Raw genomic sequence first — 26,394 nt, 5'->3', positions numbered from 1 at the left:
GTTTTCCTCTCTAGGGACTTATTGAAACTGGGCTGTTGTGAAGCCCTTGATGCATTACTTTACTCTGCCCAAATACTTCTTCATTCATTCTTCTGTAGCTTCCTACATTCCATTCACTTGGCCTATCACTAGTTATGAGTCACCCTGGACGAGAATTGAATCTGCTCCAAGTGATTTAGTTAACTCCAAGCCCTAGAGTAGGGCTTCATATTCAGCTTCATTATTGGTCGTCTGGAACTGTAGACGGACGGCATACTCCAGATGATCCCCCTCTGGTGATCGCAATACTATTCTGATTCCTCCTGCATGCTGTGTGGACGACCCATCGTTTTGCCCCCTGGTCTCCACTCTACTAATCATGGGTAGGAGTAAATTCGGCAGTGAAGTTTGTAAGTGCTTGGGCTTTTATTGCTTCCCTTGGTCAATATCTCACGTCAAATTCACTAAGTTCCACTACCCACTGAATCAATCGTCCAGCAGCTTCCAGCTTATTAATAGTCTTCTTCAACGAGTAATCTGTCAGGATGTTAATGACATGAGCCTGGAAATAAGGCATGAGCTTTCTTGCTACTGTTACCAATGAGAAGGCTAATTTTTCCATTAGCGAGTACCGTCCTTCAACTCCTCTTAAAGCCTTGCTGATGTAGTAAACGAGCTTCTGTAATTTTCCTTCTTCCTTGATTAAGGCTGAACTCACTACATGAAGGGACACCGCTAAGTAGAGATATAACTCTTCACTTGGTTTAGATGAGCTTAGCAATAGAGTTGAGATAATCCTTAAGGTCTTCAAATGCTCGTTGGTACTCGTCCGTCCAATCAAATGTTTTGCTTAACACTTTGAAAAATGGTAAAGACTTGTCAGTAGCCTTTGAGACAAACTTGTTAAGGGCTACTACTCGTCCAGTGAGACTTTAGACGTCTTTGATTTTTTTAGGGGCTCCATGTTCAAAATCGCTTGGATTTTATTAAGATTTGCTTCAATTCCTCTTTGTGAAACCATAAAACCAAGGAATTTCCCTGATGCAACTCCAAAGGCACATTTGCTTGGATTTAACTTTATCTTGTATCATCTAAGCGTGTTCAAAGTCTCCTGGAGGTCATCCAGGTGTTGTGTCTCCCTCGCGCTTTTGACCAGCATGTCGTCCATGTACACTTCAACATTTTGCCAAATTTGTGGACGAAACATGTGGTTGACTAGTCTTTGATAGGTAGCTCCTGCATTTTTTAGACCAAACGGCATTACTTTGTAACAAAACAAACCTTGATTTGTGATTAAGTTTGTTTTCTCCTGGTTTGCCTCATCCATCTTAATTTGGTTATACCCTGAGAATACGTCCATGAAACTCAGCAGTTGGTGTCTAGCTGTTAAGTCCACCAATTGGTCAATGCATGGAAGGGGATAACTATCCTTGGGGCATGCTTTGTTTAAATCCGTAAAGTCTACGCACATCCTCCATTTGCCATTAGCTTTTTTGACCATCACTACATTAGCTAACCGATTAGGGTAGTAGACTTTACGAACAAACTCTGTTGTTACAACTTCTGGACTTCTTTTTTGATGGCATTGTCTCATTCTAGGGCGAACACTCTCCTTTTTTGACGGATGGGTTTGTAAGATGGGGACACATTTAGACGATGAGTAATCAAACTTGGGTCAATCCCAGGTATGTTTTCATGGCTCCAAGCAAAAACATTTGTGCTCTTTTTAAGGAATTGGACAAGGTCTTGCTTCTTCTTCTCTTCCATGCTTGTTCCAATCTTAGTAAACTTCTCTGGGTAAGACTCGTCCAACGGTACATCTTCCAATACTTCAATCGATTCAACCATTGTTCTTCTTTCTTCAATGTTCATCGTCTACATCTGCTCGTCCATTGCCAACATTGCTAAGTAACACTCTCTAGCAACTAGTTGGTCTCCTTGTACTTCCCCAATGCCATAGTTTGTTGAAAATTTGACAAAAAGTGGTAGGTGGACGTTGCAGCCTTCCAACTGTTCAAAGTTAGCCGCCCTATAATGGCATTGTATGAGGACGAACAATCCATAACAAGAAAGTTTACTTCCTTATTAATTTGCCGTGGGTAAGAGCCAACCACAACTGGCAAGGAGATAGTGCCTACTAGTAGAACCTTCATTTCTCCAAATTCAATCAAAGGCAAATTCACTAGACAAAGTAACTCCTTATTGAATCTCATTTGCTGGAAGGTTGGATAGTAGAGGATGTCTGTTGAACTCCCATTGTCTATTGACACCCTTCTAGTTGTATAATTTGCAATCGTCAAAGTAATAACAATTACATCGTCATGAGGATGGTGTAGCCATCTCGCATCTTCGTCTGTGAAAGTAATGGGAGACTCGTCTTCTCTGATCGTCCTTGGTGGTCGGCCAGTTAGTTGAACATTTTGGACTAACCGCAAGTAGGTCTTCTTGGCTTTGGACGAGCTTCCAGTTGACATCCCCCTATAATGACCCTTATTTCTCCAAGTGGTTGACGCATTGATTCTTCTGTTTTTCCTTTCAATGGTTGTCTTTCGTCCTTGTGGTCTCATCCAAGGAAATTTTTCAACTTTCCCTACTTAATGAGAACTTCAATTTACTACTTCAAGTCATAACACTCGTCCGTATCATGTCCGTGGTCTTGGTGGAAACGACAGTATAGGCTTTTGTTCTACTTGATAGGATCTCCTTTCATCTTCTCGGGCCATTTCAAGGATGGGTCATCTTTAATATGCATCAGTACTTGGTCAAGTGGGGTTTTCAAGGGTGTGTAGTTGGAGTACCATCCCGAGGACGACCCTGCCTTCTTGCCGTCTCGATCCCTTTTCTCCCTTGTCTTGGCCTTCTTTGGACGAAGGCCTTACTCCGAATGGTGTACATAACCAATCTCCACTTGTTTAGCCTTCTTCTTCTTCTTGGCAATAATAACGTCCTCAGCGTTCATGAAACTTTGAGTTGAGTGTATTAACTCAACCATTGTCTGTGGCTCATGGTCATACAACTTGTGGATGAACAAATCTGAAGTAACCCCATTGTAGAAGGCTGCCAAAAGGATCTTATCGTCCATCTCATCTACCAACAGGGCTTCCCTATTAAAGCAACTAATGAAAGTATGGAGACTCTTGTTTTCTCCTTGTTCTATGTTCAGTAAGCTAGACGAAGAACGCTTATGCCTTTGGCCCCTGACAAAGTTGTTAACGAACAACTTACTTAACTCCTGGAAAGAAGTTATGGTGTTTGGTAGTAGCTTACCAAACCATACTCTGGCTGGGCCTTTCAACGCGGTAGGAAAGGTTGAGCACATGATTTCATCCGGAACACGTTGGAAATGCATAGTTGTCTTGAATGTGGCAATTTGATCATAAGGATCCCGCGTTCCACCATATGAGTCCAAGGTAAGCATTTTGAATTCGAAGGGTAAGGGATGACTTGTGATGGACGTGGCGAAGGGAGAGTCAGTCCTATGGACAAGGTCATTCATGTGATTTGCCGTCTTCATGGAGTCCTTCATCTCCTCAATGGCTCTTTTCATCTGATCCATCTCTCTCTCTCTAAGTGTGGTACCCTATGAGTGACGGTACCTTTGGACTAATCTCCTCCCTCAGCACTGTTCTCTGCCCCTCCATTCTCTGAATTTTGCCTGTATTCCTCGCTGAGACGTTGTCAACAGTGTTTGTTAACTCCTGATTTTGTTGTGTTAAGTCTGCAATTGTAGCTACCATGGACTGCAATCATTGCTGGACAATTGGTGGTGGTGTTGGTGTACTATTTGGGTGACTGGAGGTGTTTTCACTCTCTTGGTGTTTTAGACTGGTGGCCATCAACCTAGTCCAAATCATGTAGCCTTTTATCTTGGAAAGTAAGGTTGTTAGCTTTTAGAAACTTTGCTCACTCCCTTTCCCACAGACGGCGTCAACTAATGATGCACGAAAATCAGTAGGCTGAATGCTCCGGGCTATGGTAATGGCTTGATGACCTGAAAAGAAAAAGGAACTGCCAAGGGTGACCGGTATGAACTGGCCAAGAACTCTTTGATGGTTAAGTCAGTTTTCTCTCTAGAATACAAGGATGGTGGTTTTGTGAATAGTAAAACTTATCTTCATTGAATGAGACTTGATCCTTTTATAGAAAGTTAAAAGTGGGTCTACTTGCTCAGATCCACTATCATCATGGGAGATGTGTGCAGTTAATGGAATAAATGGAGTGAATTTCGAGGAATCCTTCCCACGTTCTGCAATGACAGATCGTGGTTTGATTGTGTAAAGTTTGTAGAGAATTCCTCTGAAATTTACTAAGTGACGTATGGTTGTTCATACCCTTGTGGGCTATGAACAATCATCCCTAGTCATCCATACCCCTGTGAGATATGGATGACCGTCCTAATTTGGACTATTTTAATATTTTATGGGGGATCTTATTCATATTTGGAGTGCTTATATTGGGTTTCTTTTCTTGTGAAACCCTCTAGATGTGCTCTAGTTATGGACGACCATCATGGACGAACTAAACTTGGTTTGGGACCCCATCATCAACTATAGGATAAAATTTTATCAGAATTTTATTTAAGCATATTAGGTTAATAACATATATAATGTAAAAAATGGTTTTTTAAGAATACGATGGGCTATCATAGTTTTGTAAATACTGATAGGCCAAGAATGTATTAACCCCTTATGATAAATTAATTGATTAATTAGCCAAGTTTATTAATTAATCAAATTAACATGCAAGATGCGTGGTAGCACAAACAAATCACCAATCAAACTAAGTATGCCGTGGAAAATAAATTGACATGGTGATTTGTTTACGAATGGGGAAAACCTACACAGCAAAAACCCCACCAGGTGATTTTAAGTTCACCACTCCCGAGAATTCATTATTATCAAAACAAGCAGTTACAAGTAAAGGAATTTCAGTACCTTATACCAACCTACAGTTAAACCCTAACCCTAATACCCAATTGAACTTGTTCTATAGTAACAATCTCTCATTTTCAATGCATGGCTCCCAGTACGTGACTAACCAATTACACGGATCCCAATACGCGACTTAATCACCAACTTGAGAAGAATGTTGGCTGCAAAGTTCTTCAATTCATCACACAATGAAGATCATGAAGTTGCTTGCTCACAAAACCCTCTGGTGTACAAACACAGCAGTTTCTTCAAGAGAAAGATGAACTAGGGCAAACTAGGTTTCCGATCACACTTTTCTTCACACTGTGGAATTGTGCTCTAGTGCAACTTGTGTAACCTTTTACAGCCCTCAAAATAATCCTTATTTATGTTTACGGTTGTGAGAAAATAAAGCCCAAACATATACCCACAGATTGGATGAAAAAAAACTCTGAAAAACTGAGTTTCATAAACCTCAATAAATAGCCATCTATCGAGCTAGCTGTCGAGCCACGGGCTTCAGCAGCTTTTAAATCTCAATAGATGCTAGCTATCGAGCTTTAAAATCTAGCACTTCAATACTTGATTCTTGGACAGACTTGCATGGCTTTAACACTTGAACTTGAAACCTTGTTTCTTGAAGCATTAAAACACATCCTAGATCTACCCAATTACAAGTAAAGTGAGTTTTGTCAAAGGATTAGCCAATTACATAAAATATTGACATATGTTCCTAACATTGAATCACATATGTCCTAACAATCTCCCCCTTTGACAATCCGTGACAAAACCACAACAAACAAATGAGATATAAGAGAAGTCATAAATCACTCAACTCATATTCACTTGTTGAATACAATAAAATCTATCCTAACACAAACTCTTGAAAAATTTTGCATGAAAAGAGTTTGTGGCAAGTAGACTTTAACAACCTGTATTTCTAAAACACTTTAAACAAAACTCATCACGACATCTTAGTGTGAAACAGAAATAATAGATTGCATATAATAAATAAGAAACAGGTGTATAAAGAAAGAAAAGAAACAACACATGGAGAGATAGATGAATAACATACATCAATATATATATAAATCAAATATAAGTACAATGTATGTCAAAATGGTCACAAGACCAATATACAAGAGATAATGTATCTAAAATAGAAAGAAAAGAAAATATACAAAAATCCTCACTACATCCCTCAATATAAACACTTCCCCTATCTCCTATACTAACCCTCCCCTTATAAGTATGACTACTCTCATCTCAAAACTACTCCCCTTTTTTGTCATGAGTGATAAAGGACAAGTAAATCAAGTAGACATCTCATCATCTCTAGGCAAGCCATCGTCATCATCCTTAGCATCATCAACACTGTCGAAACCATTGTCACTCTCATCCTCAGATGCCTCGGGAGAGGAAGCCACTGTGTAACCACCCATCACAGCCTGTCGTTGCGCGATACAACCGACACGGGTGTTCACCTGACACAACTCATCGCTGAGAGTGTCAAAGCGAGCATCCATGTGCATAAGCTGTGCCATGATGGCCTCAAGTGTCACTCCACCCGTTGAAGAAGAAGGAGCGGAGGTGGATGGAGCGGTAGAAGCCGGAGGAGCTGCTGTCTCTGTCCGGGGCTGCCTCGAGCGAAGCTGTGCAAGACTCCACTTAACAGTAGCAGCGTTAATGGCACACATATACGAGAAGTGGGGAGACTCGGGAAAGGAGACAAAAAAGTGACGAAGAAGTCTCGTGATAGCGGAAAGAAAAATGAGCTTATCATGAGTCGTTGTGTCCTTATAGATATCTATAAGGGAGAGTGTAAAGTGTGAGGGGAAGTCAATAAAGAGATCCTCAATAAGGGATAACAAAAAGCGAGCACGAGGCTCTGTGATAGTGTTATAGTGTGACAACGGGTGAAGAACAAATGTCATCACCATGTTAAGGATTCTCAGACCTTTAGCAAAGGCCAAGCATAAGGTGTTTTGACAGTCACCCTATGAAGAAGGTGTCTCACAAAATAGAGACAAGAGTTCCTCTTTGAACACTATCCTCAGACGCTGACAACTGGGTAGTCAGGATGCGCTATCCTAGGGACGTGTAGTACCTTGGATACAATATCCAGAGTAACTATCATACGTATACCCCGAATGTGAGTAGAAAACTGAGGTATAGAGTAATCAAATCCGTGCATATTGGAGTAGAACTCCTGTATGATCGCAGAAGGGCATGTGACTGAGGCACCACAAAGTGACTCCTAACCCCTACTGTGGATGACAGTGGGTAGGTCAATGTCAGAGAAATCTGATAGAACGACTTGGCGTTCCAAATGAATGCCGCATCGTGAAAAGTTCTCCAAGAAGTCCGATTTGGCCTTCTCATCACAGAACCAGATGTGAGAGGGAGTGGGGTCAGAAGGAGAAGACGAAGAAGATGCCCCGAAATGAAGAGGGTTTCGAGACGGAATAGATTTACGTTTAAGTGCCATGACGCAACTAACGTAAAAGGGAGGGAAAGAGAGAAAGAGAGGGAGACAGTCAGAAAAGTACCAAACAACAAATATATCAAAATATATAGAATTGAAGGTACGTATGCATGAGAATCCATAAACATGTGACATGTAAATAAAAATTCATCATGGGCTCAACCCAATCCAAACCTACCAGCACACAATATAGCAACAAAGTAAACACACATCTAAAATGCATGAAACATTGTTATAATGCACATGTAATGCAATGCATGAAGTTTAAAGATCATTTTAACAAAAACCCATCCCAAAATTTTAACAAAAACTCAAAAGTTTTGAAAAATATCAAACAATTTCAAAAACCCCAAAAGTTAGGTCAAAGATCATGAAAATGCATGACAAAGATGAAGAAAAGATCATAGCAGATGAGGAACAAAGATCTTGAGACTGAAAATGAAGTGAGGAAGTTGAAAAGCTTGAGTTTTGGGTGATTAAGAGAAGGAGAAAAGTCTGTCTATCAAGAGAGATCGAGGAGAATTGAGACAGAAATCGCGAGAATCCTATTTATAGGAAACTCATAAATCTCGATCAATCAAGAGCTATCGAGAAGCTATCGAGGTTTAAAACGCACCTTTTAGCTATCGAAGAGCTTACAAGGATCAAAAGAGAGGTTTTCTTAACAAAGAAGCTCGATGGATCAAGGTAGCTATTGAGAAGCTATCGAGGAGATAGAAAGTTTCTCGATTGATCAAACTAGCTATCGAGAATGCGATAAAAAGAAGCTGAAGGGTCTCGATAGATAGCTTATCTGTCAAGAGCTAACGAGAAGCTATTGAGATTGCTTAAAAACAATTTTTCAAGGGAGAGAAAAACACAGATATGAATGCAACCAAGCATGCTACTCAATCAAAAATCCAAACAACATTTTAAACTCTCAAAAACATCTCTTAACACCAAAAAAAAAAATGTTAAGCACAAAGCTCCCAAAACACACACACACTAAACAAGTCTAACCAATTTTATATTTCAAAAACAAGCTAAGACAGTTTAGTGAGCATACATTAATACAAGTATTCCTTATGATGGCCAAATCACATTGTACCTACACGTGTACCAAAAGTAGCAAAGAATATTGCGTGTTGTGTGTGAAAAACATCACAAGATTGCATAAGTGTCTACATGTTATGATGATTTGAGATATGAGAAAATCACTTTAACTCACACACAATCATAATTATTTGATGGGGACTATCACTTTCGAGGTACATCATATAACTCTCACATCTCCTAGAATACACGCTTGTAATCATATGTAAAGCATTTTGATCTTTTTGCTTTTATTTTTCTTTGCATATTTTTCTTTTTAAGCAAACCATGCATGGGCATATAAGAGATAGAAAAGAAATACCCAATTATGTTAAGCATTTGCCATTTCACTTTTGCTATGCCGAAGCATACAAATGTCATTTCATGATTGGTGGGCAACAATGGTGAGATGGTTATTTATGCCTTTCTCTTAGGATTTTCTAGTCCTTCATGTCAAAAAGAGTGATACAAGTATTAAGTACAAGAGATCACTTAATCTTACTCATCACAAACACGAGTCACAAAACTCACTTGCTTAGTTGTGCATAGAGATGCTCATCTAAGCTACAAAAGATACAAAGTTTAGAAGACTTTGTTTCAATGGCCATCCAAGGTACACAAGTACCAATGTACACAAACACACTATTTTTGTAATTTTTTTTTTTCTGATTTTTCAATTTTTTTTTATATAAAAAACAAAATAAAACAAAACTTAAAGGTAACCAAACAAAAACATGTTAAATAAGACAAATCAATGCATAAAACTAGACTGACTTAAAACATGAAAGCAAAACGCACACATTATGCAAAAACAAAAACGTGAAGGGGAGAGAGAGAATAAGTGATAGAATCACTTGGAGCCCTTTTTCTTCCACACCTTAGAAGAACATTTCCGTTTAGCAAACCCTTAATCCGACGGTGAGAGAGAAGAGTTAAAACCGTTCAAGTTCGAAAGGAACATGAGGGCTTTGAGAAGATATCCAAGAGGAGCAAAAGAGGATGGAAGCTGATTCTTATTTCCTGACGCGATCATGTTGTTGCTCTATTGAGTGGCTAACCACTTATAGCAATTAGGTCGAGTATGTCCAGCTGTGCCACAATGATGACAGAAATGCTGCTTTTTCTGCTTAGGCTTTTGAGAGTTTCCCTTCTTAGCCTTAGGGTTCTTAATCCCTTTCTTATCAGGCTTAGGGGGTGCTCCTAAGATAGATTTACCCTTGTCTACGTTCTCACTAGCTAATTCATTCTTAACATCATTGTTCTCAGTTTCAACATTATTAGCAGGAGGAACAAAAATAGTAGTACTAGTAGAAGCAATACTAGGAGAAGAAAAATCATATCCTAAACCGGTTCGATCGGAAGCAAATTTCTGAAAACTGAGCATTTCATCGAGCTTAGCGCTTAAAGTCCTTTCCAGTTGAGCTCTAACTTGGAACAATTCTGCCTCAAGCTTCTTGGTCTTCTCAGCCAAGAAATTATTCTCAAATCTCAATGCTCCAATAATCTAATTGGCATCATCAAAATTTGTAGAGATTTCTTCTTGCTCAAGCTCCACATCACTAAGCTTCTTGGTGGCCAACCTATACAACTTCTCATGCTTTTTGGAGACCTTGTATAACTTTCATAGGTTGTGTGGATGTCATCTTATTCATCCATCTTCTCAAACTTAGACTCCACCAATTCCTCTTCTTCATCCACATCTTCAACAATCCCCTCAATAAGATTTACAGTGACAATGAAGGCATTTAGGATTCCATCATTCTCATTATCAGAGTCATCCCTAGGCTCTGTGTCGCTCAAGGTAGCAGCAAGTGCCTTACTTTTTCTGATGGTCTTGAGATAAGTAGGGCACTCTTGTTTCATATGACCGAAACCTTGACACCCAAAGCACTTTGGTCCCGAGGGAATAGTGTACTGACCACCGTCCCTAGCATCCTTTTTCCCTTTATCTTGACTCTTGAACTGTAAGGAACTGGATTGCTTTCGATCCTTGTCGAAGCCCTTCCCATTGGCATTCTTTATGAACTTCTTGAATTGCCTTGTAATATAGGACTTCATTTTAGAATCTTCGTCATTTGAAGACTCATCAGTATCATTGCTTTTGGCCTTCAGTGCCATGCTCTTGCTCTTGCCCGATTTCCCAATCCTTGTCAAACCCAACTCATAGGTCTGCAGATTGCCAACCAACTTTGTCAAAGGAATTTTGTCGATATCCTTTATTTTCTCAATCACGGTAATCTTGGCATGAAATCTCTCGGGTAGAGATTTAAACACCTTTCTCACAATCTTAAGCTCAGGAATGGTTTCTCCAAGATTAAATGCTAAGTTTACTATGTCCTTAAACTTGGCATAGAACTCATCAAACAACTCATCCTCCTCCATCTTGATCTCTTCAAAGCTTGTAGTGAGCCTCTGAAACTTTGAAAATCCTTGACAGCCTTGGTTCCTTCATAGGTTGTCTGCAGAATGGTTCATGCTTCCTTAGCAGTTTCAGTAGAGGATATCTTCTTGAATTCCTCATTTGTGACTACACTGAATAGAGCATTCAATGCCCTGTTGTTGAAGTTTGCCGCCTTGATCTTAGCATCATCCCAATCGATTAGCACTTCCCGTAGGCTTGGTCTAGCCTATTTCCATAACTTGCCACACTTTCTCATCTAAAAACTGTAAGAAAACTCTCATGCGTACTTTCCAGTATGCATAGTTAGTACAAAGAAGGTATAATAAGAGACTATCCTCTATCCATGACAAATAGGGGTCAATGGATCACACAGCAAAGATTAACCCTAATCAGAGTGTGTCTGCTTTAATACCACTTGATAGGCCAAGAATATATTGACCCCTTGTTATGAATTAATTGATTAATTAGCCAAGTTTATTAATTAATCAAATTAACATGCAAGATGCGTGGTAGCACAAAAAAATCACCAATTAAACTACAAATGCCGCAGAAAATAAATTGACATGGTGATTTGTTTACGAATGGGGAAAATCTACATGGCAAAAACCCCACCGGGTGATTTTAAAGTCACCACTCCCGAGAATCCACTATTATCAAAACAAGCGGTTACAAGTAAAGGAATCTTAGTACCTTATACCAACCTACAGTTGAACCCTTACCCCAATACACAATTGGACTTGTTCTATAGTGACAATCTCTCATTTTCAATGCATGGCTCCCAGTATGTAACTAACCAATTGTGTGAATCCCAGTACGTGACTTAATCACCAACATGAGAAGAATGTTGGTTACAAAGTTCTTCAATTCATCACACAATGAAGATCATGAAGTTGCTTGGTCACAAAACCCTATGGTGTACAAACATAGCAGCTTCTTCAAGAGAAAGATGAACTAGGGCAAACTAGGTTTCCAGTCACACTTTTCTTCACACTGTGGAATTGTGCTCTAGTGCAACTTGTGTAACCTTTTACGGCCCTCAAAATAATCCTTATATATATTTAAGGTTGTGAGAAAATAAAGCCCAAACATATACCCATGGATTGAATGAAAAACAACTCTGAAAAACTGAGTTTCATAAACCTTGATAGATAACTATCTATTGATCTAGCTGTCTAGCCACGGGTTTCAGCAGCTTTTAAATCTCAATAGATGCTAGCCGTCGAGTTTTAAAATCCATCACTTCAATACTTGATTCTTGGACAGACTTGCATGGCTTTAACACTTGAACTTGAAACCTTATTTCTTGAAGCATTAAACACATTCTAGATCTACCCAATTACAAATAAAGTGTGTTTTGTCAAAGGATTAGCCAATTACATAAAATATTGACATATGTTCCTAACATTGAATCACATATGTCCTAACAAATACCATAGACTTTTGTGGTTTTAGGGTTAATATAATAACTTTAGTGTGCATTTGGATTTGCTTTAAAAAAATTGCCTTTTGCTTTTTGTCTAGGCATTTTAGCAAATAATCTAACATTCTCCTAGTTTTAACTATTATATGTTTGGTTTGATTTGAAATTTAATAAGAATCCTATAAGAATATGAGATGCTTATAGTTGGTTTATTTTCTAAAAATCTTATAAGAATTATTTGTTTTTTCCTAAAATTCCATTTGATTCCTATATACAACGTCAATACTTTTTTTCTTTTTAGTCTTCCTCCAAATAAATTATGAGGAACAAAATATAAACTATAAATCATGAAATTCAATAATACTATAGTATAACATTTTTTTAAATGACATGTATAATACAAAAATAATTATTTAAATTGTCAATTTATAATAATATTTATTTCTATTGGTTAAAGGGGGTTGTGCGCGGTTCGGTTAAATTGGTTTTTTTTCAAATTTCTAACCGAACCAATAGGTATCAATTTCCCCATAACCGGAACTGATGCACACTGCCAAGGGTAGGTTTTCTGACCTACAATGGTGCGATTTTATGTGTTGATACCGTATTTTATCCAGGCTCCATAAGCGTGCCAAAATGCTAGTTTAAGCCCTAAAAAGAAAAAACTGAGAAAATTGGGAACTGCATGAAAATAATACTATTTACCTTGATCGAGAATCATAACAAACCATCCAAGATTTCAAAATCCCAAAAATGCCATTTCTTGCAAAGTTTGACCAATGCTGACTAAACCCTAACCGGGAGTGGTCAAAAAATTGATCTTTTGACCCAACCATTCAATCGAGGTAAATTTTAGATTATCTTAAATATTATGAAATTCTGTTCGAAACAAGAGTTCACGGGCAAAAATCAGCATTAAAAAGGATGAGATATCAAAAATATGCCAAAATCCTAATTAAATGTATAATTATTTTTAGGTAAAAAGAGCTATTTTAGGGGCATGTTCGCGCAATAAATTGTACCAATCCAGCCACAACTAGTGCAATCCACCTAAACTAGAGTGAAATATGATGAATCATTTACTTTTCATAACAAGGCCTTGACAATATCTACTCCAGATTTGGAAAAATGAATTTTCCAAGAATAGTGCTATTAAATTTTCTACACTACGTTACCTCCCTTCCAGACACAATATCTCAACAAAAATAGCTCCAAATCATGCACGGTTAGGACCTAAGGAAACTAGATATCCAAACCTTTTCAAGGACACCAAGCTTGAAGAAATCTGAGCTTCGGAAGGCCAACAACTAGTAGCTCAAAAATAGGGTCGAAAATAAGAAAAAAGACGAAAAGTGAAATTGTGCATGAAACCAAAATGGGTTTAGCTTCAGCCTAAACTAGTCATTAACTCATATGATGCACAGGAAAGCTATTGAACATGAGATGTTGCATCATGCCTAACAGTCTTGATGCAAGGATCATCTTCCTATAATTCCATTTATTTTCTTTGAACCTACACGCCAATCTCCTCTAAAGTGCAAGAAGATGTGAATGATAGAACCTACAATATGATATAACTCAATTTCATTCTTTCAAACTTTCAAAACCATTATGGTTTTACATGCAGTAGCTGCTTTGGATGTTGCAACATATCCTTTAAAAAATAGCAACTAACATAAGCATTTGATAGAGGGAAGGAAATCCTAAATGAGAACTCTTCCAAGAATATTTGCCAATTAGCAAGGCAATTAGAGCAATCATAATCGATGATGAGATCTACATATCTATTCTGCTTGCAACCACGAGTAATCTAGGTTGAATCCTATGAAAGCCATAAAGACTTATAGGTAAAATGCCACACCCAATTTGCTCTATCATTAAGATTTGAAGGTTTAGTACATGATTCTATGAAATGCTTCCATATTCTCTTTTAATATGTATTGGTCCTCAACTCCACTAGCATAAAAATCATAGTGCTTTTTTTTAAGGACTTCCCTAGCCAATTATTGGAACTCTTTCACATTAACTGGCCTACCAGATGTTTGTGCTTCCAATGGAGTGTGCTAACTGACTTTGGTTAACTATAATATTCACTTTCAGGCATTGTACTACAATCCACAAATAGTCCTTCCTGGCATCTTTGAAGTTTGGGTACTAATAAATGCCTCATTTAGAAAGGTACAAAAAGAATCTAGATCAGGCATAGAAAGTCTCTTTATGTAGGACTTTGGAGGAAGCCTCTTAGAGTGATGCCACTTGGCCTCTCTACCAAAAATACAACCAGTTTGTCTATTTAAGGACTAGTAGAGTAAATGTGTATATTTAACCATTTATCCCTGAAAGTTTCTATTTAGTGCAAAAAAAAAAAAAAAGTGCAGTTTCTTAAATTTAATGGTACGTGATATACACTTGCGTCAAATTCCCTAGTCTTAGCCCAAGCCTCTATTTTAGTTTGGCTCAGGCATTTTGTCAAACATTTTGAGGTTGATAAAATTGGCCTCTCTTTACATGCAAATGATGTGATGAAGAACTACCAAAGGTACTAATTTCCTTTCATTCTTCCTAACTTTTGAAAATGGTTTTCCACCATTCATGTTGACTTCTCACCCAGCAGCAAATTGGTGTTTTTATATCATCCATCCCTTGTTTACTGCTAACTTTTTTGTAAGTCCTCGATCTACCACCATTTGTGCACAAGATTTTTACCTTTTGGGAAGAGTAATTGAAAGGATTAGGCATAGATTTGGAGGCCGGTCATGGGTTTCGATCCCAATGGGTGTGATGCAGAGAAACACTGCTGACATTTGGTGGGGATATTGCAAACCAAAGAACAGAGACAAAGGCAAAACTCAAAAGATATGACCTTTATAGATGGACAGAGTTGAATCTCAAAATAGCAGACCAAAAACTATAGTCCCCCAAAAGCAACTCAAAGCAATCAAACTTCAAAGTCCAAATTTGAGTTTCACATTGATAAGTTAAAAATAAACATAAGAAGGGAAGAAAGAGGAGTGAGAGAGGGGGAGAGCTTCGACAATGTGAAGAGAAATAAGGGGCATAGACCATAGGCAGTTCAAAGATGAGAAGAAAGAACAAAGAACAAAAGTATCGAGTAATTGACTACTAAAAATAAGCATTAAAAAATTGGTAATGTGTGGAAAATTGTGATGCTTCTATAACTAAGGTGACACGACAAAAAGTCAAAGGCTTCTACCATATAGTATTTATAGATGAGAAATGTAGGCTTCTACCATATAGAATTTATAGATGAAAAATGTTAACAAACGCCCTAAAAGCATTGATCTAAGAACTAGTTTCAGAAATATTTTATAGAAAAATAATAAAATAATTAATTTTTCTCACAGTTTTTTATATTTCTTATGAAAGTGAAGTTAAAACTTTTCTGATATAATTTATTAACAATTGTCCTAAAGGCATCAATTAACATGACCCATTATAAATAAGGAACCGACTAGAAACATAAAATGAGGTCTGTTAAAGCCAAAAGAGTTCAATGGAAAACAAAAATTACGACTTTTATTTTATTATGTTCTTATCACAATTGTTTCTAAAAAAAGATGGCACTTATCACAATTAATCGGGGTTGGATAGCTCAGTCTAGGTTTCACATATGTACTTATCACATGTGATCAGTTTTCACTATAAATAATAAAAATAAAAAATAAAAGATAAAATAGAAGAACAGGAATCATATAATCTGTAATCATGAGAACAATTCCGTCTTTAAACTTATTGCTTAAGATACAAGAAATGTTATATCCATAATATTTTCACAATAAATCCTACATAACAAATTGTTATTGGTGGATAAGTAAAAAAAATAATATCAGTAGTGAGATCAAATTAAATCCAATAATAACTTACTAACTTACAATATTTTCACAATAAATCCTATATGACAAACTATTATTGGTGGATAAATAAAAAATTAATATCAGTAGTGAGACCAAATTAAAATCATTAATAACTTGCCAACTTAAATTACACATAAAATCATTAATAACTTGCCAACTTAAATTACTGTGAAACTGTTGTGGACGCATTTTTTGTTATGAATAGTTCCACCACATGGGCTAATGGCTCAGCGGTAAATGAGCCTAGAGGAGCTAATGTGTTTCAGGAAATCCCTCGCATTCCTTGCCCCCAAATCCAGGCAGTTCTTAGGTAGTTCCGAAGCAGTATTTTGGACTCTCATAGAAGGTGTGCCCCATGGTGCTGCCCCAGAGCTACCTAAATATTTTCCCCCAAACCCAGTTTCACTGGAGCCAATTGGACAAATTTGTCAGACCAATAATTTTTTTTTATTAGAGTCAGACCAATAATTGAGTATAGAATAGATCATCCAGCAGTATACTGATATATTTGTACTTAACAATCTACTCGACCTTTCTCCAGAATCACATCACACGTTCTGAACATGGAACCGTGTATATTTGGTCATTCAAGTCAGCTGGTCGGATTGACAATTTGGACATTTGTGCCACCGTAATAAACGCAAAATATCAATGCAGAGTTTTGCATACAGCAATAATTAAGTCTATGGTCCACAAAGGCACAAACTCGAATATCTATACAACAAAAGCAAATGTAGCTGGAAAGCATTTTCATCTTTTAAGGCTCCCCCTCTCTACCAAAATGCACCCCATCATGAAACTTTCCATTTCAAGCTATCAAGTTAATCTAAACTTGGAATATATGTAGATTCTAAATAGTGATAGCTACCTCATTTTAGTGCACAGGCTGAAATTAATTACTCAAAATTGTAGTGGTCTGGAAAATCCTTCATATCCGTGTAGCTATATAGTGACATTACAGTTTACACTCATATACAGACTTGAATTACAAAATTTCAATAGACAAGATAGACCTATGTGAAAGAAACAAAGTGATATTTAAAATCAGAAAAAGAACCGTGGCCAATATTCACAGAATGCAAATTCCTACCCGGCGAGGCATATTTAGTCCTCAAATCTTTTAAGCCAGTGAATCCCAAGGAGCTAAGAGTTGCGTTTGGAAGCTTTTAAACGTGAGCGTGGTCCTTTAGTCCTTGCTTCGAGAAGCTTTGCCTTCAAAGTATTCTCCTTTAAGCCTGGAGGCAATTTTGAAGATGACTCAGAGACATCAAGATCTGGGGATATAACTTTTGACATCCACTGTCGCACTGGACTTGCCTGGTTCCTCCATCCAGAGTTACTGCAGCATGCCTCACCGAAATTACTATCAGGATTTATGTTCACACCATCTGACAATGAGAATTGACTCCTTATTAGGCTATCAACCATGTAGCTTGAATTCGACCCATGGATTTCATTATGTTTACTCCTGTTTTGGTAACTGCTGTCTTCATTGGCTTCACATTGTCCAGACATTTGGAATGTGCTTATATCAATTGGCTTCCCCTCTGTAGTTTTACCCTGTTCAGTTTCCACTACCTGGGGCTTCTTATTTCCATTACATGACATAGCCCAAGACATCTGTTCTTCAAACTTAACTTGCAAGTTTGGGGGAGTACGACTTTTTACTCGTTCATGAGAAACAAGTTTTTTCTTCATGTCATTTGATTTCACTGCTTCATCAATATGATTGTCCAGAGCTTCATCCACGTGTGATTTGAAGTCACTGTTGCTTGGTTTTTTCAGCTCAAAACAATGTGAATCACTGCCTACAGAATCTTCTTCATCCCCCATGTCCTGAGGTGCACTCAGAGCCTCATTCAAAGGGACAGATTCAAGTGACTTGCGCCGATCCCTCAGCAATTGATTATCTGTATTCTTAGAGTTATCCATGCGTTTAGTTTGAAGGAAGGTTTCTATTTCAAGGCTTAACTTGTCCACCATTGAGTTCTTTCCTGCAAAACCACACTGAGCTTCTTCTAACTGCATCTGCATCCGTTCATCAAGCCAAGATTCAGATATATGGAGAATCAAACGATCACGGTCAGCCCCTCCAGCCCAATCCTTGTCAGATTTCTGTTTCAAAGCATGCACCTCTTGTTCATAGTCTTTAATTCCCCCAGCAAACTCATCACAGAGTTCTTCTAACAATATCCTTGATTTTCTCTCACTTTCCAGCTCTTTCAGAGCATTAGAAAGAGAAGATTTCACCTCAGAAAAATCTCGAGCTAACTTTCTGTGTAGGCTCTCTGATCTTTTCCTTAACTTCCTCTCATCTTCTAGCTCATCTCTCACAGATTGAACAGCAGCATGGATCCGTTCCTGTTCCTTACTCTTCCGAACAAGTTTATCTTCTGCCATTTGCTTCATCAAATCATCCATCTCATGTCGACCAGCTTGCCTATCTCGTAGCAACTCTTTGATCTTGAGCCGGGATTGGTCTAGCTCCATTTTCAATGCTTTTATCATTGATATATTGGAGGCATGCTGTTCTTCCAAGCTCCATATCCGATTTAATACTTTGAGCAGTTCTGTAGATGTTTTAAGATTATAATTTGATCCACCTATCCTTCCCTTAAAATCCAAAGAACTAGTAGGAGTGACTGCAGGATTATAATGTGCCACCTGCAAAAGAAAGGCATGAGAACATACACAAAAGTAAATGAAGAAGAGGACTGATTTGGAAGGTTAAGGTATGATGGTGCACTGAAGGATAAATTTAATGATACCAAGACCGAAGCTCAATGAAAGAGCACATGCTGTGCACACTATAATTAGTTTATATGTCTTCGAAGTCAACTTTAAGCAGAGAAAATTGACCGATCTTCATAATAAATTTAGAATACTCCAAAATTATAATTAAAAATTGGTTTAATATTTCAAGGAAAATTAATTGCTCCATAGTCTTTCACATTGTATTCAAAGATTGGGTTCTCGAATCTTTCATATTTCGTATTCTTTATAGTAACATCTCCAGAAGCAAGACCAATATTCAAAGAACAAAAAAAATAATCTTTTAATGCAGTATCTCTCTTCTCCTTAAAATTGAAGCAGAAAGAGTATCCACCAGACAAATTATACGTAAAAAATAACATGATGCTTATGGCTTACCTCCATGGAACTACCATAACTTGCAGGAGATACAGGCTGCAGGGCACGATTATTCCTTTCAATTAATCGGTGATGTTGCATCAATGATGCAGCAACATGCCTCCTCAAACTGCTTGCACTCCCTGGCTGGCATGGACAATCAGATGAAATCAGTTGCAGAAGAGATAAACACCCTACTTGGGTTTCAGAGGCCCATCCTTTCTAAGGATGTCTGGGGGAAAAATTTTGCAACCTCCATGACATGCAAAGTTAATTGGATATGCTTGAGAATTGGCAGGGGTTTGAGATGGATGTAATACAACCAAAAAAAATAAAATAAAACTCTCACTGCTCAATTTGGGCAATTCCAATCATATATATACTTGTGAAATTATAGTTTACCACTCAAAACTTTCAATCCATTTACAATGTCCCTCCAAACTATTAGTTTCCTCGATTGACACCAATTTGAAAGAATTGTATCAATGTGTCCCATGCCATCAAATTTGGGCATTAAATGAGACAGAAATTGGGTGTAATTACAAAATTACCCTCATGGGTTGCAATGAAAAACACCATTTCCTCTAATTGAAGTATGAACTTACGCATTTAGGGGGGGTATATTGATTACAATTCTCTAGAATAGGGGTGTCAATCAAGCAAATTGATTGTTTGGAGGGGACATTGTAAATAGGGTGGAAAAGTATAATTTACCCATAAAATACTTCCTCATTGAACCATCAAGGTTATTATTAGTTAATCATCTATGGAGTTAAGGAAAGAAAAGGCGAAGCAATCAGGCTTGAAGAATTAACTAGCACTTCCAAACAATTCAGATTTGAAAGTATTAATACAGATTTTAATCAGTAAAGTAAACCAGCCAGCAAATATATAGCATAGCAGTACCAACAAGAAGCATCTAATTAAAGTAGAAGTTCAAAACAAGGTTTAATCATTGAGTATAGAAAAAAAAGAAGAGGAACAGATTCAAAACAATGCTATCAGAAAATCTTTAACAACTGCTTAACAAAAAGGGATTAGATAAAAAATAATAATAATTTTAAAAAAAAAACTCATAAACCCTCAATGGCAATGCTATCAGAATCAACCCTATAACCCAGGGGACAAAAAAAAAAAATTTCTTTCAACAAAACCCTAACAGGTTTCCAGACCAACTGGATGAACAAACAAATAAGTAGTAATAAATGAAAGAGCAAGCATTGCACAAGTGAAACATGCTTGAAATAAAAATAACAAGTATAACAACACGTGACATCTCATCAAACGATTTTGCCCAACACAATAAGCTCCTTCTACTCTAAAAATCCACGAATCCCACTAACCATCAATGACTCAATACATTCAAAGCAAAGTAAAAAAACAAAACACCCATCAACATTACCTCAAAACAAACAGAAACATAACTCATCCACACATGATCTTGCCAAATGAAGCTATCAGGAAAAAAATTAAAAGGTAAAAATAAAAATTATAAAAGGAAGGTTTTTTTTTTAGAAAGTATTTTCAAAACAACTAGCATCACAAGCCAAAATTGGACATACTCAGAAATTGAAACATGAAAAACAATCAAAACCCACATAAAAATAAATAAATAAATAAAAACCCTCAAACCTAATAAATAAGAGGAGAGAGAGAGTGTACCTGCTCAGGAGAACTAGGAGAATTATCAGCCAAAAAGTTAGAAAGGTCAAGACCCTTGTCCTTGCTGAGCTTATAATGGTGATGTGGGTGGCGGCGCAGCCTAGAGTCAGCACCACCTCCACCACCATTACTAACACCTCGGTGCATTTTAGAGAGTGGAAAGTAGTGCTGAAACTCCCAGAGTGCTGCAGCAAGTTTTCTAGCAGAAGGAGAAGGAAGAGAGTGAGAGAAAGGAAAGTAATCCTTATTATTAATTATGGTATCATGGGCAGCAAGAGTTGAAGGAGGAAGAGGAGCCCAAAGTTTCCAAGAGTGCACTGGAGTACTTGGGCCCCCTCTTTTCCCTACCAATAATGCCCCTCTCCTCAACTTTTCTCCCAAATTTTCCTCCTTTTCTGCTTCCCCTTCCCCACTTTTCCCTTCTCTTTTCATTTTTTTTATTCTCTCTCTCTCTCTCTACACTTTAAAGGGTTCTTCTTCACTCTCTCTCATTCTTTTACCTTTTTTTTTCTTTTTTTGGTTTTTTGGGATTTTTGATAGTTTGGTTGGTATGGTTTTAGAGAGTGTGGTTTTGGGTTCTTTTTTTTTTTTTTTTTTTTTTTTTTTGTTCCTTTTGCTCCAAGTTCAGGTTTTGATCACCATGGCTAAAGAGGTTTCACGATCAGAATTTTTGGTTGGATTACCTGTCGTGCATTTACTTAGGTAACCCGCCAAATACGTGGCTGTAATGTAGTGAAAAAAGGTTGAGACTTTTTTTTTTTTTTTTTTTTTTGAGAATCGAAAAGGTTGAGACTTGAGAGAATGAGAATCCCTGTATTTGGTATTTACTATTTACCCCTTGGAAAAAGGAAATAATCTTTGGTAAGCTGGAATTTTGTGTAACATTCAACATCTTCCATCACACTTTCACACACAAGCCTGGACCACATTCCCATTCTCACTCACGTGTGGGATAATTATTTACTACAATTCTTAACCCAAAATAATGAATCCCAATTGAAAAAAATAATAATAATAATTTTGGACCACTTAGAAACACTTTTTTCACTTTGCTCAAAAAAACAAAAAAAAACTTTTTTCACCACTATTTTATGTAGTAAATTGTGACTATCTATTTATCATTTGAATTTTACTAACATATACTCTTAGACATATGTTAGTAAAACATTTTTAAAAAATTTTATTGGAATTGAAAAAACTGTCAAACATTTTTATAATTTTTTCAATTTTCAATAATAAAAAATTTGTAAAATAGATTGTTAATGTATGACTAAAGAACATATATTAGTTGGACCCCTTATTATTTTTATATAGACCTACTTTTTTTTTACCACTCACAAAATGTCACATCAAAATTGTAACAAAGTTGTAACACAAAATGATATGATCCTAGATTTTTTTTTTTTTTTTTTTTTAAATCCTACTATCTTGGTGCACCATGTATTTCATGTGTCAATTTCATGCCCAATTTCACAACTTTTTGAAGTCTTCAATTATAAGTGATAGAATAGAAAAATAACAATAATAATAATAATAATAATAATGTTAGGCTTATGTACAATAGATCACATCAATATATTGTAAATTTGGTGTAAGGTATGTGCTAAATTTATTTATTTCCGTCAATTTGCATGTGAATCAGTTGTCTGCAAAATTTGGTGGGTCTTGATTTCCAGACTTTGAATTTTGAGAGGCAACAACTATATTATTTAAGGTTTCTTGTCATCTGAAATTATGACACTGAACAGGACAGAAGTTAAGTTATAGCTCAACCTACTTTACAGTGCCATTTAGTCATAAGATTAAAGCCTTCATTGCACTAAAACAAAATTGTCACAACTGACCTACCCCTTATTCTAGTTTGAAAAATTCCAATTTCGGTGAATATGTTATGATTTATGAATATAGAATAGTCCTTGCTTTGCTAAGAGATCCCTTGAGTTCATGTGAATTTGACATGCAAGTTCATTACAAAGATTACCTTTTCTCTTTTATAATGATTTTAATTTGATTTTTGTTCATGACCAATATCTAAACAGATCACAGAGACACAATTTCACGTTTATCACTATACTTCGAGTCCAACATTAAGGACCTTGCTCTAAATTGTCATTTTCACAATAATTTATGATTAAACCATGTTAAACTCTGTAATAGACATGATATATTTACTTTAGTCACTTCTTTTTAGACTATAAACAATAACAAACCTCGGTCTCCTGCCTTTCATACACCTCTTCTCGTCGAAGTTGAACGTAGCCTATAGGCAGATAGTGCCACTTTTGGCGATTTGTGGAACGCATGGCATACCGACTAGTGTGAAAAGATTTGATCGAGACATTATGGTCAACATTGTGAAAGATTGCACTAAAAAAAAAGACCCATTGCCTGTTGTGCATCATCTAAAAGGCAGGTTAAGAAATAAGATGTATCTAATATTTAGTTGATTATTAATATTGTGAGCCCAGAGAATTTGTGGTCCCGACTCACTTTACATTAGGGCCTTAGGCCCAATCCTAGGAGAGACGTTGCCGAGGACGTGCAACGAAAGTCCAAATGGCATAGAGGTATAGCCGAGGACAGGATCATCCTCGGCATCCCAAAACTTAGAAGGAAAGAATGGCATGCCATCAAAGGCAGCCCCCAGAGCGCTCCCAGAAGAAAGGGCGAGTATAGTGTAGGAGCGGTTCAAGGGAAAGGCTGTCAATACTGCAATTAAGTACTCTGCACCTGACAGGGTCATGCTCTTCAGTTTTTACAACCACCCCCAACCACTTTAGGTATGGGCTGACAAGACAAGTATCAACCCTAAAAAGCGGAACCTACACATGGACGTATGGGAGAGGGGAAAAGCTAGTATAAAAGGAGGAGGAAGCAGCCAAAAAAAGGAGGCGAGGCAGATCGTCTCCAGGGCCATTGAACCCTGAAGTAAAAAGAATAATAAGAACATTAAGCTCCTCATACGAGGTCCAAGGACCGGAGCCACTCAGGCCGTGCCGAGGAGAAAGTCTTCTTAGATACGCTAGGTTCGCCCACATGCGATCATCATGAACACCATGACTAACTACTATCCAAAAACCAAAGCCTAGCCTTTTAGCCCATTCTCTACAAATTTATTGTTTAGGCCTTTAACGTTTGAACCCAACAAACCAATTTGGGGTCATTACAAATTGAGTCCTTACAATTGGCGCCGTTTGTGGGAAGGCTTGTGCGTTGGCGGAGGCGGCCGTTAGTCATGGTAGGATCAAGCCCCTGTCAACAAGGGCTTCTCGAAAGAAATAATTTTGGCAGTGGTGCAAGCTATGCGAGAGCCTCTCCGTCATTTCCAGCAGCACGCGGTTGTTATCCTAACTCAACTCCCATCCAGGGCTACACTTCAAAGTGCCAGTGGCACGGGCAATTCTAGGGGCTTCTAACATCAAGTCTATGCCCCACACCTTTGCCAAGGGGCTAATCCTCGCGGGTCCAGTAGCCCAACTCACCGAATTCCTATAAGTGTTGGACAGAACCAAAATCTTGCATGGTCCTCGGACTCAAACCTATAGGGAAACCAACTACTTTAAGAAAATATAACTTTTGGACGGAACCAAGGTCTTGCATGGTCCTCAGACTTAAACCTATGGGGAAACCAACTATTTCAAAAAAAAAATATATATATATATATATATATATAAGTTTTGGACAGAACTAAGATCTTGCATGGTCCTCGGACTCAAACCTATGGGGAAACCAACTACTTCAAAAAAAAAAATATAAATATATATATATATAAGTTTTGGACAGATCCAAGATCTTGCATGGTCCTTGGACTCGAACCTATGGGGAAACCAACTACTTTAAGAAAATCTAAGTGTTAGACAAAATCAAGGTCTTGTATGGTCCTCGGACTCAAACCTATAGGGAAACCAACTACTTCAGGAAAATCTAAATTTTAGACAGAACCAAAGTCTTGCATGGTCCTCTCAAACCTATGGAGAAACCAACTACTTTAGGAAAATCTAAGTTTTGGATAGAACGAAGGTCTTGCATGGTCCTCGGACTCAAACCTATGGGGAAACCAACTACTTTAAGAAAATATAAGTTTTGGACAGAACCAAGGTCTTGCATGGTTCTCGGACTCAAACCTATGGGGAAACCAACTACTTGAAGAAAATACAAGTTTTAGACAGAACCAAGGTCTTGCATGGTCCTCGGACTCAAACCTATGGGGAAACTAACTACTTCAAAAAAATACAAGTCTTGGACAGAACCAAGACCTTGCATGGTCCTCGGACCCCCAGCCCTAAGGAGACTAACACAATCGAGTGTTTAGCCCCGGTGCAGTTATACCTCGGTCCTCGGACCGGATGCCAAAAACAAGCTGAGGCTATGAATGTCATCAGGAACGTGGCAAAGCACCCTAGTGCCCGGCGACCCTCTCGAACGGTTCATTTTAGGTTACCCATCCTCGAGTGAACACACCATATGCATTACAGAATATTCAGCTATTATCCTAATTAGTCTCATATGGTTAACCTACTTTAAGTCAGTATTATTGTGCCCGTCAGTTTTAATAAATTCAAAGTGATAACTCTTTGTTAACAAGGGTTTAGACCCTAAGTCCTGTTTGAAAGAAAGGGACACCAGCACATCCATTCATAAAATAATTATTGCAGAAAAGAAAAAACACGCAAAATGGGATAAAGTCATCTTTTATTAGACAAAGAAGTAGTACAGCGTACAATAAGGGGCTTGGACAAGCCTACACTAGAAGCCTACTACAGAAGTAAAAAAATAAATAAATAAATAAAAAATACATGGGAACAATAAATCCTTCAATTTTGCTTTGGTGGCGATTAAGCACGTCCGGATGACACCAGTGATAGAAGAGAAGAAAAAGCAGAAGCGCCTAGGTGGCACCAGTGATAGAAGAGAAGAAAAAGCGGAGGTACCTAGGTGGCACCAGTGATGGAAGAGAGGAAGAAGCGGGGATGCCAAATCCCCGTACCAGCTCTGACCGCAATCGAGCAAGCATCACATTAGCAGCAATCAAGCGAGAACAGATAGTACCGGCGATGAGAAATCTCAGTGCTATCGCACCAAAAATTTGATGCGACCTCCACCTGCTTCGGATTTTGGCTGAAGGAAGAAGAGGCTCCTTTCTTGCCTTATCAAGGGGAAGAAATTTCTTGAGTCTTTGTCTCCCTTGCCCTGAGCGGGCCATGTTGGATCTCGAAGATACCCAAGGCCTTTGAAGAAGGTGTGGTCCCCTCACCCCCATCCTGGCCTTAACCATATCACCCCCTAAGACTCAGTTACATTAGTAATGGGGATTATGGGCACAACTGGGGGGTTAGGGATTTGAAAAGCTTAAAGGGTCTGCAAATAAAGGAAATGACCCCCCACCGTGCTTCTTAAATAGGGAGCAAGCCTGGCGGCATTTAATCTGTACAAATCTTCAAGAAAAACTACAAACGAGATAA

At 37.8% G+C, this 26,394-nt stretch overlaps 1 protein-coding gene across 1 annotated transcript; it reads right to left on the bottom strand.

Moving 5' to 3' along the window:
- Nucleotides 1–16,985: 16,985 nt before the first annotated feature.
- Nucleotides 16,986–21,431, bottom strand: LOC115965388 (uncharacterized protein At5g41620-like). Its single transcript, XM_031084595.1, has 3 exons — nucleotides 20,933–21,431; nucleotides 19,292–19,417; nucleotides 16,986–18,805 (listed from the first exon to the last, which is right to left on the bottom strand). Exons 1-3 carry the CDS (start codon nucleotides 21,362–21,364, stop codon nucleotides 17,285–17,287), a joined length of 2,079 nt encoding a protein of 692 aa, XP_030940455.1. The 5' UTR covers nucleotides 21,365–21,431; the 3' UTR covers nucleotides 16,986–17,284.
- Nucleotides 21,432–26,394: the final 4,963 nt, after the last annotated feature.

This window comes from Quercus lobata, chromosome 10 (assembly GCF_001633185.2).
Source record: "Quercus lobata isolate SW786 chromosome 10, ValleyOak3.0 Primary Assembly, whole genome shotgun sequence".
Classification (NCBI taxonomy): domain Eukaryota; kingdom Viridiplantae; phylum Streptophyta; class Magnoliopsida; order Fagales; family Fagaceae; genus Quercus; species Quercus lobata.
The sequence above is the reverse complement of the archived record's forward strand: the minus strand, read 5'-3'. Positions and strand labels throughout refer to the sequence as shown.

Excerpts from the sequence above, each read along its gene's own strand:
- LOC115965388 (XM_031084595.1), bottom strand. The coding sequence starts at position 21,364 with ATGAAAAGAGAAGGGAAAAGTGGGGAAGGGGAAGCAGAAAAGGAGGAA. Across the intron at positions 19,418-20,932 it reads CTCCTAGTTCTCCTGAGCAG|CCAGGGAGTGCAAGCAGTTT; the intron begins GTACACTCTCTC and ends TGTCCATGCCAG. Across the intron at positions 18,806-19,291 it reads GTTATGGTAGTTCCATGGAG|GTGGCACATTATAATCCTGC; the intron begins GTAAGCCATAAG and ends TTTCTTTTGCAG.